Source organism: Cyprinodon tularosa, unplaced genomic scaffold, assembly GCF_016077235.1.
Source record: "Cyprinodon tularosa strain WSP-4 unplaced genomic scaffold, ASM1607723v1 ctg1043, whole genome shotgun sequence".
Lineage (NCBI taxonomy): Eukaryota > Metazoa > Chordata > Actinopteri > Cyprinodontiformes > Cyprinodontidae > Cyprinodon > Cyprinodon tularosa.
The window spans coordinates 80,188-95,527 of NW_024037831.1; the positions used below are offsets into that span (position 1 = coordinate 80,188).

The 15,340-nt window shown below is 43.5% G+C and overlaps 1 protein-coding gene across 1 annotated transcript; it reads right to left on the reverse strand.

The window, feature by feature from the left end:
- Positions 1–1,509: 1,509 nt before the first annotated feature.
- cfdp1 (craniofacial development protein 1) lies at positions 1,510–13,038 on the reverse strand. Its single transcript, XM_038283067.1, is given in 7 exon segments — positions 1,510–2,097; positions 3,324–3,482; positions 7,306–7,431; positions 9,189–9,301; positions 9,394–9,538; positions 10,665–10,812; positions 12,749–13,038. Coding segments are annotated over 7 exon segments (849 nt in total). The 5' UTR covers positions 12,816–13,038; the 3' UTR covers positions 1,510–2,006.
- Between the last annotated feature and the right edge of the window lie 2,302 nt (positions 13,039–15,340).

The following is a 15,340-nucleotide window of genomic DNA, read 5'->3' on the forward strand; positions in this document are numbered from 1 at the left end:
AACCCTAAAAGTTTCCTGTGCCAGGTGAGACGTCCCTGTGCCTGGTTGTGGACGGCGGGTCTGTGCTCTCAGGACGCCTCCGCCTGCAGACAGCCTGTCGTCATGTAGATGCAGAGTTTTCCTGCTTCTTCCTCATAACCTCCTTTGTTATGTGGAAGAAGCTCCCGAAGCATTTCTTGGTTCAAATTAGCAGCAGTTTGCTTGTTTGAAAAGAAAAAAGTGAAGCTTGAAGTTTTTTTTAATGAAAGCTTTTATTGCCAAAGAAACAAACCTGGAACCACTGGATGTTTATTCCAAACTGATGTATTTGTTCTGAGGGAGCAGAAACCAAACTGAGTGTAGATCAGGTTTATCAGGTAACCCGGAAAACGCCATTTCTAACCATGCCAGCTGTGACGGAGCTTCACTGAGGATCGACATCCATGCTGCCTGGAGTCCCTGGTTCTCCTCACAAACTGTGGCTCTGACATCAGAGGAAGGTCTGGGGACGGCTTTAACATAAAACAATAGATTCTGGTTCTGAAGGAACCATGGGCCGAGGAAGATGATCGTCTGGTCAGGAGAAACGTCTCCATGTCAGGATGTTCAATAAGTAACGCCCCCGACCTACGGAAGAAAAACAGGAATCTGCCCTTTTTTGGTAAACCCCATTTTAAACACTGAATTTTGCTACACATTGAATTTCTTACACTAAATTTATATCTAGTGAAAATTCACCTTCAAATAAATTAAGACTGCAAAAATTCAGCTGTTTATCCCAGATAAAAACAGTGTAAGGAATTCAATGTGTAAAAATATTCTGTTTAAAATGAGGTGTTAAAAGAATTTGTTTAAAATTTGGCGTCCAAAAATGGGCAGATTCCAATGAGACTGTTTTTCTTCCATACTGACCCACTTCTAGTAGTTTGATGTAGCTGAAATCTTGCATGTGCAACTATTTATATCTCTGTAGATTAATTAGACAATTCCAGATGTGAACTAATGGTGGTTTCTGATTTGCAGGCGTTTTTGTATTTGAAAGGATGTTTCCATGGGAGACTTTTGATCAAATTAAAGTAACTTACGGTGACGACGCCCCGTCATACGACCTTGCAACATGTTTTACAAGGTCAGATGATGGAGCATCATCACCAAGTCTCCCGTGGTGGGCGACCTTTCAAATACACAAACAGCTGACTCAGTTCAAACGCCTGTAAATCAGAAACCGCAGTTAGTTCACAGCTGGAATTGTCCAATTAATCTATAGAGATATAAACAGTTGTAGGTGCAAACGTTCAGCTTGCTCTAACAACAGGAAGTGGGTCGGGGGCAGGACTTATTGAATGGTCCTCGTTCAGCAGCTAAAACCAGGGAAACTCTGCAGCCAGCGGCTCCAAACAGAAAAACATTGAATAACTGGGCGACAGAAAGGTTAGCGGTGTTAGCAGCGCCGCGGTACCAGAGTCATTCCTAAATACTTGGATACCGTGGCTCTAATCATCATCATCCCGATGGAGCGGTCATTTCTGAGGCGGCCCGCCGAGGAGCAAGACGTGGAAACATCCAGACAGCAAATGTTTGGATCCTTTTAAAAGCAAAGAGTCGTTAAATCCACAGATTTAACCTTCAAAGGTCACCGAGCTTTTTAAACATGAGCTGCAGTTTAGGTCCAACCCTCCATAACAGAGTTCTAATCTAGATCCGCTTCCGGTTCTTCTGGAAGCTCCGTGTGACGATGAGACCCGAAACACGAACCAACAGAAACCAGTTAATGTTTTCATCTGATCCTTGAACAAACGAAGCAGCCATGTTCACACCTGAGCAGCAGGAGACGTTCATCTCTGGCTGGAAGCAGGAAGCAGGCCGAGGCCCCAGGAGCCTATTTATACACCCAGCCTGAAATAGGCAGGAGCCTCAGACCCAGATGGATCTCATTACAGGAGCAGAATCCAACCTGCCAGGAGGAACCAACAATCCCAGGGATTCAAAGGCCGCTCTGCTCCGTCCGTCTGCAGACCGCCGGCGTGTCATCGCTTCATGTTGTTCAGTCGGACCGCTTTCTCCAGCTCAAACTGCCGATGGTCCACGCGCTCCAGGAAGTTCTTCCGCTCCACATACCTGAAAACACAAAAACTTCAGCCTCACTGACCCATCCGGTTAGAACTGGGCCATATATTAGGGCTATATATGCACCATATATATCACCATGTGTTTAAATGAGCTTCAAAAACAATAGAGTGCAGAAAGTTGCACTGATCATTCAAACTTTTGGTTACAAATTTAATTTCATTTTGCTTTATTTTAAACAACTTTTCACTAATAATTCTGCCCCATGATGTGTTTGGGTGTCAGTTTTAGACCTTAAACAAGATCCCAGCAAACAGGAAACAAAGCAAAAACACGCAATAATAAATAAAATGCAAAACAAAAAACCCCCCGGCTCTTTTGTGCATAGTAAAGAAAGCAGAAAAAAGTTAAAACTAAAAGACCTAAATAAACAAAAAAAAAAGTGGAAATAAAGTCCAAAAATGAGATCATTATCAGAGCATCTATTAGCGCTTTAGCTCTTTACCTGTTGGGAATTTTAAAGAAGCACAAAAAGTAATAAATTTGAGAACATTGCTAAGTTTAGAAAAAGTCTTTAAAACCTGTGAACATCAGCTGTTAGAGCATCTAATAAACATTTAAATAACGTCATAAACAGCGTTTGTGATTTCCCTCCATCTCTTCCTGTTTCTCTCATATGGGATCGATTTTTCAAACGCCGCCATTGGCTTCACAGCTGATTGATTGAACGTTTTAATTGGCGAGCGGTGAGACGCTGACATGCAGAGTTTACAACATTCTTCATTTTGCAGCCAGTGACTTAGGTGCTGGAATAGGTTTATACTTCAGCCTTTTGCAGTAATGGTTTTTGCAACACTTCGAGAGAAAATAATCTTGTTTGGAGGAGGGATTTATGATGCATTTATGATGCATTCAAAGTGTGTGGGGAAAAATAAGACTGGCAGTGAAATAGATGCAGACGGCTTAACGTCGTTATGCGAATTTGCACTTGATGGCTGCGATGGAGTCATTCGTGCTTGGGGAAACTCCAGATACATCGCGTTTATTCGATACATCGCCCAGCCCTACATCCGCTGCTAACGTCATTAAAGGAAAACATTTTTAAAGACTGATCTGCCTTAAATGATTAAACATTAGAGATTTTAGAGCCTTTTACTGAGACTGAGAGAAGGTGACGGACAGGAACCCTCAGCCTCCTAATGGCTCAGACTCGTCTCCAGCTGGTTTCAGGACGTCCAGCTCTAGGAAGGACTGAATGGGTCCCTGGAGCCTCCTACCCTTCTCTGCCTCTGTTGTGGATGGCCAGTTCTTCGGTGATGCCCTCCTCGGATTTGAAGGCGTCCCAGTCCATCTTGGACTTCTCTAGCGTGCTCATCTTCTGTTTCTTTCCTCCAATCTGTCCGAGGATGCTGGACATGCCTGCTGGACGCTTCACACTGCAGAAACAAAGAGAGGGGGACAGGAGAGGTCAGTGACGGGTTCCTGGGCAGAGGGCCCACAGGCTGCAGACTGAAGAAGCATCTGTAGATATCAAAGATGGATCCATCAGTGAGTAAAGGAGCAGCAGGAGATGGAGCTCTCCATCCCCACGGCTTCATTAAGCCTCAATAGCAGTTATTTTTAAAATGACCTCCAACCATGAGAAGCTTTCAGCAGCTACTCTGAAGGCTGCTCTGCTCTAAAGATAAACCTCAGTGAGTCGTCATCTCGTAGTAAATCACGTCTTTGAAACGCCATTAATGACCCCCCCCCCGTCCTTTTTATTAGCTAGAACTTGACACCAACAGCTGCTGCAAAGGAGCTACAGCAGAAAAAGAAAAGATGGAGGCAGAGACACGTTGTGCAGTTATTGTTTCCAGACAAACGTCCTGATAAAGGATCCACTGTAATCATGGTCTGAAGCTGGTCCCAGACTGAGCATCGGTCATTAAACATCCACACAGGAAGAGGATTCAAGGCAGGTCAGGAAGTAGAGAGGGCAGTACAGCCACCAGCGCAGTGCTTGTTAATGGCTGGCAGCAGGTGAATCAATGAGGCAAAGATGTTTAGAAAACAGAGGAAGAACAACAGAAGCCAGGAGTCACTTCAGTCCAACAAAAAAAACATGCAGGAGAGACGGAATCTGTGCAGGAAGGAAGTTCCCTGAAAGTAGGGGTGTAAATCACACCCATCATGGTGATTTGATTTACCGGTAGTATTGATTTCCTGACCCAATGATTTGATTAATTGGTAAATATTTTTATAAAAAAAAAAACAAAAAAACATGAATCGATACTCTTGCGGACGTATTGATGCATCAGATCTTCGGCTGTTGGATCGATGCATCGATACAAAACGATTATTATTTACACCCCTAACTGAAAGACTGAGATTTAACCAGCATGCGTTACATAAGCTGCTCTGTTATTCTAATTTTCTATTAAGTTTGGTGATATTATTGGTAAATTTCGATGAATCAACGACTAAATCTTAGGGCTTTGTCTTGTGCAGAAAGTCTCCAATAATGGAAATCAGCATTTTTATCTGACCAGATTCCCTTTGATGAGTGGAAACAAATGCATTTTAGCATAAATTGGCCACTTTTGGCGCTGTGCAAACATCACATTCCCACCCAGCACCCTGCCCACTAAAACCTTTGTGGAACAAACATGCTTCAACTTATTAAGGCTGATTTATACTCAGAAACCAGGTCGTCTGCGTTTGTGTCGCAGTGAACGCAGATATGCCCCGCCCCCTCTGCAGACACTCTGCTGCTCCTCTCCAAAATGGCAGGTGCCCGCAGACAGAAGGCCTCTGATTGGTCAGATCTCCATCCGCTCTACACTATGCGTATTTCCTGTTCGGTACCTAACCGGCTTGTTTTGTTTGTCTGACCGCCATTATGGAAAACGACTGGTGAAGATGGAGCAGCTAGAAGAGCGAGTTGCGTGAGAACGCTGGGACCATTTTCCCACCTGGATCCCAGCTCTTTTTGGCCTTCATGTTCCTCCGTTGTTGCACAAACTTGCCCCCACTTCCGCACCGCCTCGGCCGTATCTAGACCCACAGCTAGTTCCTGATTGGCCCTCTGGCGTTGTGCCGTGGAATGACATAGCGCAGACCACGCTTCAATATTGGGCAGAAATAAAAAATATCTGCTGCTGGACGACAACCAGACCTTTAGATTAGCTTGAATTATAGTGAAGATGTGGATCTATAAAGTCTGAGGATTCATCCAGAGTTTCTAATGAGCTTTCATGGTGTTTTCCAGTGTCTGTTTTGGTGAAAATTAGTAGTTTAGCTAAATATTTTTCACTTTTTCTTTGTTTAACCACCTATAAATCAGACATGGTGACATTTAAAATAGTGGTTCCACCTAAAAAATATTCCTCAAGTCTTTCTGTCATAGAAATACAAACAATTATATTTCCAATTTATAGAACTGGATTTACTTCACACATGTAGTTTCAGGCTGAATTTGCTCCTAAGGCTCTCAGGGCTTAAAGGGTTAATTGAGCTAAAAATAAAAAAAGCTTTAAACCATGAAGGCGCTGACTGTTTGATTTTATAAGGTTTATGTCGCCACATCTGTCAGTACAGAACCCTCCACTTTCTCCCACCAAGACGTCCTCCTGTTCTTCTTTTTAACGCTTCCATGAGGCGAGGCAGAATCCGACCAGATAAACGGCTCTGATGGCCACTTCCTGCTTCCTGTTCCACTCCTCCCTGATCCTCTCTCTCTCTCTCTCTCTCACACACAGATCAGAAGGAAATGGGTTGTGGACAGTGTTGCTTCCTTCTGCTTCAGAACTATTTCCTTTGTCCCGTCTGGGTTTTCTGCTTTGGAAAGGAGGATGTGCTCGTCTCCACGCCGCGCTCGGCGGCGACCAGACGCCACCTGTCGAGGGAAGAGCGCTTTAACCGTAACGACCAACCAATCGTGAGGAAGACTCCGGTCATTTATGGCCACAGAGAGAAGAAACTGCTTCCTCACAGAATGCTGGATGCATAGAAAGTTGAGTGGAAGGAAAACCTGAGTATCTGGGATTATGCTGCGTTCACACCGGGCGCAGCTAGCTCGACAGAAGCAGCGAGTTTACATGCAAAGTCAATGGTTGACGCACGTCAAGGCGCAGCACAAGGTCCCGCGGCGCGTTTTGAGCAGCAGGCGCAGCGTGTCTGAGCAGCTGAAGCAGCATGTCAGGAGCGTTTAAGCATCTGTTGCGTGTTGCTGCTCGACGCGCCGCGTCAACCAATCAGAGAAGCTGATCTGGGAGCTGGCTATGATCACTCCTCTGAAACAGTTTGACGCATAAATTTACTTAAAATGCAAAAATCTGCCGTTAAAATATGTTCCCTTTTATTATTCTGGTGTCTGCAGATCGGATTATTTAGATGAAAAACACCTACCAGCCGCTACGGTGAACCGCGAGGAGGCGACCCGGCCAGAGGCTGCTGATGAAGGGATTCCTACTGTCGGCGCACCGCTGGTATGTGGGGGTCTGAGCGGCTCCGACAGAAATAATAATGGAAGGCAGGATGATAATCTGAATGAACTGACTGCACTGATTACGTTTTCAGGTGTATTTTCTCACTTAAAAACATATTAAAACTACTTTATTCCCACTGATCACAGCAAATATAGCTGCAAGGCAGAGAAAGGATAGTGAAGCTCCGCCCAACGCGCGTCAGACCCACTTTTGGACCACGCAGCCAGAGCAGCAAAGCTGCTTCAGCCGCGCGTCAGAACTAAACTGGTACAAGCAGCAAAAATGAAGCAGCAGACGCGATTTTGCTGCTCTTGCTGCGTCCGGTGTGAACGTAGCATTAGAAGCAGAGAACTGGACTTTTTTCTCTACGCTGCTTGAATCTTAAGAGCAAAGGTTCTACAGACGGGGTTGTTTGGGCCGCTACGTCACGGCTGGTTCTGGTCCAATGGGTCACAGCAGGGATCCAACAGAACCTTCTGGAACACTTCTGCTGACAAGCTGGATGGAGTCACTGATTCAAGCAGAAGCTGGTCCAGTGACCATGGTGGTACCGGGTTCTGGACAGCCATCGGGCCAGTCCAGAACCCCACAGAGAATCTAGCCACTGAAAACACCTGGGTTTCTCCTGGACCTCAGCAGAACCACAGGATCAGGCATTCAAGGGAAGCTGCACTGATGGCAAAGGATCCCGCAACAGACAGACGACACAGAAAATAACTTCTTACATTAAATCCTGACGGTTCTGGATGGATCTATCTATAGATCTATGAGAATAAAACATTGATTTTACCTGGGCCCGGGGAGGGTCGGCTTCCTCGAGGCCGGACTTGCCTCCTGGCCCTCCTCCTGCTGAGCACTCTGACTCTTCAGATAAGTCTTAGCTTCCCTGGAATCCGCCGACACCTCCTTATTCACCCTGAAAACAGGAACACCAACAATCAGTCCTCTGAAACAGCAGATCTGTTCTCTGCTGCGTTCATTCAGCCCAGTTTCAGACCACCCAGAAATTCTCAATGAAACCCTGATCTGGGCTTTGACTAGGCCGCTCCAGGACTTTCCCTTTCTGACTTCTTTGCGCCCTAAAGGACGGGGATCCAGGAGACCTGGTGGTTCCGCTTCAGTAGGACCTTCAGGTTCATCCTACAGAGAACATGAAGGTCTTAATCTTTGCAAACCTCCTCCTGCAGCGGCTGTCACTGCAGGGCTGTTCTCCTCACGCGTACCGCGCCCCAGGCGAGGCGTACCGCGCCCCAGGCGTACCACGCTCCACATGTCCTCTGTAGCAGAGGGCGTCCACAGAGACAGCTGATGGAGAAACATTAACATATAGTGATAGCGTTCAGTGTGAGAATGATCTGCCGAGTGTGCTGCGCCATCTACTGGTGCTAATGGAAATGATCATGGTAGACATGGTGAGAACAGCAGACATGCCATCAGCCTGAACCTCCACTCAGAGCCATCCATCCATCCAACTTCTTCCTCCTCTTATCCAGGGTTGGGTTGCCGGGGTAGCAGCTTCAGTAGGGAGGCCCAGACGTCCCTCTCTGCAGCCACTTCCAGGGGAATCCCAAGGCGCTCCCAGGCCAGCAGAGAAACAGAGTCCCTCCAGCGTGTGCTGGGTCTCCCCCTTGGCCTGCTCCCGGTGGGACGTGCCTGAGTCCCACCGGCAGGAAGACATCCAGGAGGCATCCTAACCAGATGCCGGAGCCGGGAGTGCTTTGGTGGCGCAGTGGTTAGCGCACATGACCCATGTATGAAGGCCTTAGTCCTTGACGCAGGCGACCCAGGTTTTAATCCGCAGTGTGGTCCTTTCCCGCATGTCTTGGCCTACTGTGCATTAAAACGAGCCACTAGTGCCGTAAAAACTCCAAAAAATAAAACTAAGAACAAATCAGATGCCCGAGCCACCTCAACTGGCTCCTCTCGATGTGGAGGAGTAGCAGCTCTACTCTGAGTCCTCCCCGGATGACTAAGCTCCTCCCCCCTATCTCTAAGGGAGAGCCCAGACATACTACTTAGAAAACTCATTTCAGCCGCTTGTATCCGGGATCTCATTCTATGGTCATGACCATAGAAAACGGTAGGGACGTAGATCGACCAGTAGATGGAGAGCTTTGCTTTTCTCTCTTCACCACAACAGACCGGTGCAGGGCATGCTTCACAACAGACGCCGCACCAATCCGCCTATCGATCTCCCGCTCCATCTTCCCCTCATTCGTGAACAAGACCCCAAGATACTTAAACTCCTCCACTAGGGGCAGAACATCCTCCCCAACCTGGAGAAGGTACTCTACCCTTTTCTGGCTAAATATCACGGTCTCGGATTTGGAGGCACTGATTCTCATCCTGGCCTCTTCACACTCGGCTGCGAACCGCTCCAGTGAGAGCTGTAGATCACGCCCTGGTGAAGCCAGCAGGACCACATCATCTGCGAATAACAGAGATGCAATCCTAAGGCCACCAAGACAGATATCCTCAACACCTTGGCTGCGCCTAGAAATTATGTCCATAACAGTTATGAACAGAATTGGTGACAAAGGCCAACCTTCCACTGGAAACGAGTCCGACTCACTGCTGGCGATGCGGACCAGGCTCTGACTCCGGTCATAGAGAATAAACTCAGAGCCTTCATTTCAAAACAAACGTTTTTCCCCCTGAATGATTCAGACTGACCGCACTTCTTCTCCAGCGAAGTCAAACACCTTGGTGATGGTGACCTTAGAAGGTCCGGATGGTTTGGAATCTGCCCCTGAAGAAGTCGTAACCTTTGAAGCTGAAGGTTCATCCTGCAAGAAAAAAAAAAACAGGCCAATCAGCAGAGGGTGAAGCCAACATGGCCGACCCGATGAAGAACAGGACAGAGAAACATGTTTCCCACCTCAGCGGTCTCTGACGGGTAGGTGGGGGCGGAGCCTTTGGGCCTTGATCCCATGTCGGACAGGAAACTGGCCCAAAGGTCATCTGATTTCTTCTTCCGTTTCTCTTCATCATCAGCATTCTCCTTTAGCGGCGCTGCCTCCTCGCTGTTGTCCTTCCTGTTTCAAACAGATTTAGAAAAACTAAGATTTTTTGTTTTTACTGTGAAATAATAACATTATCATCTAATACAGTTGAGTGGGTTTAGGCCACACCAGTAAAACCACTTCACACTGAAAGCATGAAAAGAAATCCAGCTGACCCAACCCTACGGGCCAGAACACACTGAATCCGATCTAGCCTCCATTCCCACAGAAAATCGTGGCGTTTAACGTTTATTGAAAGTCAATGGGCATGATTTCCTGCAGGGGGCAGCGTAGCTCCGACTGAGATAGAGCCCAGGTCCATTTCAGTCGGACTACGCAGCAATTCAGCAGCAATTTCATGGGTCTGACAGGAAGAGGGAATCAGTTTCAAAGTAAAACATCCGCTTTGGAGGAAAATGCTAAATAAAATCTGTTAATCTGATGGGGAAAGAGTCAGTCTGGAGTCGCACATCGTGTTTATAGTAAGCAGGACAGACTGGAGCAGAAACAATGAATGAAACATTAAAATAGAAAACTTTCCCCATGATAGGAGTTCAAGAGGACAGAGAACGGATAAAGTAGTGATCGTCTTTGAGCCTCACAGAAACCAGAATAAGGAGGAGCAGACAGAGCAGGTCAGAGCAGCGTTTTTCTGTTCTTTAGACGTAGATCTCATTATGTTTTTAATACATGAGCATTCTATCTGTTCTAGTTCTAGATGCTGCACAGACTCGTTAAGTAGAGCTTTGCTTTATAGAATGCACCGCTGAGTTTTTTCCTAGTGTTGCACCGATACCAGTATCAGGCCGGCCCCCGACCCAGCACTAAAGTGGTGGTATCGGTATCAGTGAGTACCAACAAATAGGGCACTGATACCGTTTTGAGAGCCGAACATTTATTCAACTATTGTCACCCATTCCAGGGAGTAAAACTTGAAACTTTTATTTCAGTTTAATATGGGAAAAAAGTCAGAATTCTGAGAAAAAAAGTCAGAATTCTGACTTTTTTCCCATATTAAACGGAAATAAACTTTAAAAATCAGTTACCGGTAACTTTTTTTTCCCCAGTGGCCCTAATCCTCTGGTCTGACAGAACAGCGGGCAGCTTGGTGCCTCACTGGGACAGGAAGTTCTGACACAGGCTAAACTTTATCATCCGCTCCACTCACTTCACGCCGACGTCCTTCCTTCTCTTTTTCTTCTTTTGAGCGGCTTCAGGATGAGGCACGGCGTCGTCCTCATGCAGAGGGTCCTCCTTCTCACACTCATTGATGTCATCCTCACTCAGGTTATCATCTGAGACAGAGAAAGACACACGATGGTTCAACACGTCCACAAAGGCTCTGTGGATCCTCTTTAGGGCAAGTTATAGATCCTTCCTCGTCCCTCAGTGAGGTCAAGAAGCACAATATCCATATCAGCCATTCAGCATAGATCCTGCTACATGGCTATAGATCTTAGTTTAGTATTTGACCAATTAGATGAGCCCTTGAATGATTTATTACCTCCTGGAAATTAAGTTTGAAACAAAAAAAGTCAAGAAAAGGTTAAAACAGCGTTCCAACAACATCAGGCAAGTTAAATTCAAGACTTTTTTAGGCTTTTTTTGTCCCTTGAAATAAAACTTTAAGACCAACTTCCCAATAAACACAAGAAAACCTGGTTGAAACAAATGTAACCCGATGCTTATTTGAACATAAACCATTCATTTCTGGCCCAGTAGAAATATTTACAATTTTGAAAAAAATTCCATAGAGGAAGAAAGTAAAAAACAAACTAATAACAGAAATATTTTTAACAACTAATGAATGGAATTCACAAACTTTGTTTTGATCCTGACTCAAAGTCTATAATAGCTCTGCTTTCATTGTCCGCAAACTGCCAAACATTATCTGGAGGTTTGCTGCTACCGGAGATGCTGTAGAGGCCGTGCAGAGACGAGGAACAAAACGGAGGCTTTATTTTTACCTCTTCACTCATCTGACTCCACAGCTTTGATTCCCATCATGCCGAGCTTCAATGACTTCTTGCTCAAAGTACAACATTCCTCATCTAAATTACCTGCTTTTGGTTTTAGACGTGCAGAAAACTACATTGCATTTACACCTCCCCACGTTGTCCAGATAAAAAGTTGCCACATCGCCCCAAGGTCTGTTTGTTTTTATCGGTTCTGCTGTCAGGATAGAGCTAATTATTCTTCCAACGCAGCCGTTCGGTAAATGGCAAAAAATATTGGGAATCATTTTAATTTTTTTATACAAATGACAAAAATTAAATCCTATTTATGACTTGGTGACAATTTTCAGATCTATGAAATTCTGATTTAAGACATTTTAATACCAATTAAGGCCTTATTTTTATATTGAAGAATTCAATGCCTTTTAAGACTTTTTAAGGATTCACAGGAACCTGAAAAAGCTAATTTTAAAGTTATAAAGTTAACAAGCCTAGTTCATAATTATATTTAGGTTTATAAACTAAAAACTTTAAAGTAGAGATTCCTTACTATCTTTCAGGCAACATATTCATGTTTTTATTTTATTTGAGATGGAAAGTTAAAAAGTTTAAGTAAAATTGTTTTTATTTTATAATCAGTTGCTGTACGATACATTATTTATTGTAAATAAAGTTGGACAAAAAGTTAAAGAGAAAAAACAGGTAATAAGCTAATTAAAAAGTTAAGTTAAAAAGCAAGTAAGTCTAGTTAACAATCATATTTAGGTTTATAAACTAAAAAAATGTCAGTTCCAGTATCAGCATTAATGCCTCTAAGGTTATGTTGGACCAATAAAAATGTGTTTGTTTTTCATGAAATTCTTCTATAAGCACTTTTGTTATTTTTCTTAATATATTTAGGCAAGTTGGCGTTTCTTCTTATTACATTGACATTAATTGTTACCATAAAACATCCATTATTTCTAGAATTTTCCAAAGGTAATAAGGTATCTGCCTGGATTCCAGTAACACTATTGGCTGGAAATGTTGATTTGTAAAGTATTTCACTTTTAAACCTATAAAGGGTTGAAAGAAAACATTTATATACTGCGTGTAAAAAGATATATAAGCTTTTTTCTTACGGTTAAACAAATAGAGCAAACAGTAGATAGAAACAGGACTGTTCACTGAAACTGCATCCTAACCAGAGGCAGGGGAGGATGCAGGATTGTTCAGCCTGTCTGAGGATTCTGGTTATTTAGCAACTAAACCTGAAACATCTTCCTGCAATTCTCACCTGAGGGAACATAGTCAGCGTCTTCATGAGACAGGTAGCCGTCAGAGTCACAGTCAGAGTAACTCATGGCGCCAAGGGGGAGGGAACAATGGAGGCGGCTGCCTGCTAGTTTCTTCCAATGCTAACAATGCTGACAGTGCTAACAATGCTAACAGAGATTTAGAGCCGAAACCTGCGCTGCTAAGGAAAGCTTTAAGAGCCACGGAGCAGAGATGGACAATCAGCGATGATCAGTCCGCCACAATCCGCAGTTTCACAGACTTCCGGTCCGGTAGGAAACTATTTCATCTTTACAATGGTTCCTTCTTATTCTTCTTTTATTTGATTGGCGGATTGTAAACAGCTTAAAGCTGCATACCGACACCTACTGTACAAGAGTGTGTAGCGTAAAGGTTCCACCTACTTTATTCTATTTTTTAATTTCATTTTATGCAAAAAAATGCTTTATTAATGGCCCTAATATCCTCCCTATCTCCATATGTCACTAAAATCCCTTTAATGCTCCATTCTCTCCCTTTTTCTCTAATTAATTCCCTCATCCTCTCTTTCGGATGCATATTTATAGCAACCATTAAAACATGATCAACATTTTCTTTTCCTCACATATTTCATGATTTCTCTTCCCTGGTAGAAATAGAAACTCATTCCAGCAGGTGTGTCCATTTCTTAATCTAATATAAATTATCTCTTCTCATCCTTCTTTCTACATCATTTCTAACTATTACAGATTTTTTTAACCCTATAAGATCTTTCTTGCCATTTTTCTGTTTCTTTCTTTTTAATTTTTGATTTACCTTCTGAGATATATATATATATATATATATATATATATATATATATATATATATATATATATATATATATATATATATATATATATATATATATATATATATATATAATATATATATATATAATGATCAGTTGGTTGAGGCGCCTATAAACAGGCTGCTTTGTGTTCAGGACGCACCTGGTCTTTTTTTTTTTGCTCCGTTAATGCAGATTTGTGTTACTTTTGTTTTTAGGATATTAAAGATTATTTCGAGGTCATCCTGAGGTCACCATTAAAGCCCAGATTAAAGCAAAGAGCTCTACTTCACTTCTTTAGTGCAAATTTGAACCTTTAAAACGTTCCTTTGTGCTTCTTCCGTTTTCACCGTATAAGGCTTGCGACTGACGTCATTGCATTTCCGGTTCTGGCGGCCATCTTATACGACTCGCCGGCGGAAGTAAATATGAACAACAATAATAGTGTGAGAAGAGCAGGTGCTGGATGTAGTGATGGTGAGATGAAGCCTCATGAGGCATTGAACCGTTTGGCCAAATTGCTTCAATGATCCCCACAGTTCATGAGGCTTCATGTGAACATGTCACCACATACTGGTGGAGTGCAGAACTACAGTTTGTAATAAAATCAGTGAATTCTTTTGCAATTGTTTTTCTTTTTTTTCTCCCTTTTCAGTTCCCTTGAAATTGTTAATGGTTGGTGTGTATAATGAAATCTTTTGTAAGTTTTTTTTTTAAGTGTAAAATTTCTTATAACAATCATTTAAGGTGCACAGTTTTTCTGCTATTTTAGTGAAATAAACTCAAGCAGACAGTGAAAGTATTTGTGCAAATTGGGCATGATGAACAAAATGAATGGTGTTAGTCATTTTTATTCAAACATGATAGTTTTTCCATGTTTTTTGGTTTTAATCAGGTTGGAAGTTATGTTCAACCAATCTTTTGGCTAAGCCAACCTAATTTACCCAATCTATATTTTTACTCGGGCAAAACAATGCAAATTAGTCTCATCAGCCAAAATAATTAAGTTTAATCGCAACTTTCAAAAGAGAAAGACTGGTCTTGAACCATCAACCTCTAGGGTGAGAGTCTGCCTCTTACAGAGTACGCCACTGACGCAGATAATCTGATCTGGGAGAAAATACTTGTTAACCCTGACGTATTAACACTGGCTTTGTCTGGTGGTTTTGCTCAAATTTTGATCATTATATTGTTTATTCAAACCAAATTAGCTTTAAGCAACTAGATTGGTTGGAAAGACAACCAATTTATTCTTAGAATCGATCCAAACTTTATCCAGCTGAGAGCAGCTCTCCTCCAAACTCCCACATCTTGACTGAACACTGAAGCTGTCTAGATGCCTGTCAAAATTCTTGCGCTTCCCGAACCGCTTACCAAAGCGGTCACGTGGTATCACGGTAGCGAGGCCTCGGACGTCATCAATTTTGGCCCCTCCTCTAAATGAATCACGCCTCGACACGCGCTTCGGGGAAACGCCCCCTCCATTACTCGACACACGCCTCGAAGCCTCGGCTCATCTCATAACATCACTAGCTGGATGGATTCCTTTTTACAAGTTGAAAATCGTAGTGAAAGAGAGGAAAAGTCAGGAGCACAGACCTGAATAAGCCTCTGGAGGTGACAGTTTCACACCTGCTTCCACCTCTCATCTCTAAATTGCTGATTGCCCATTGGTTGTGGAGCCACCAGCCGCCATATTGGTACTCCCAAGTTAAACCGGTCTCAATGTAAACAATCTGTGCGCTACAGCATCGAACAACCATGATGTTCTCATTTCCAGGGGGA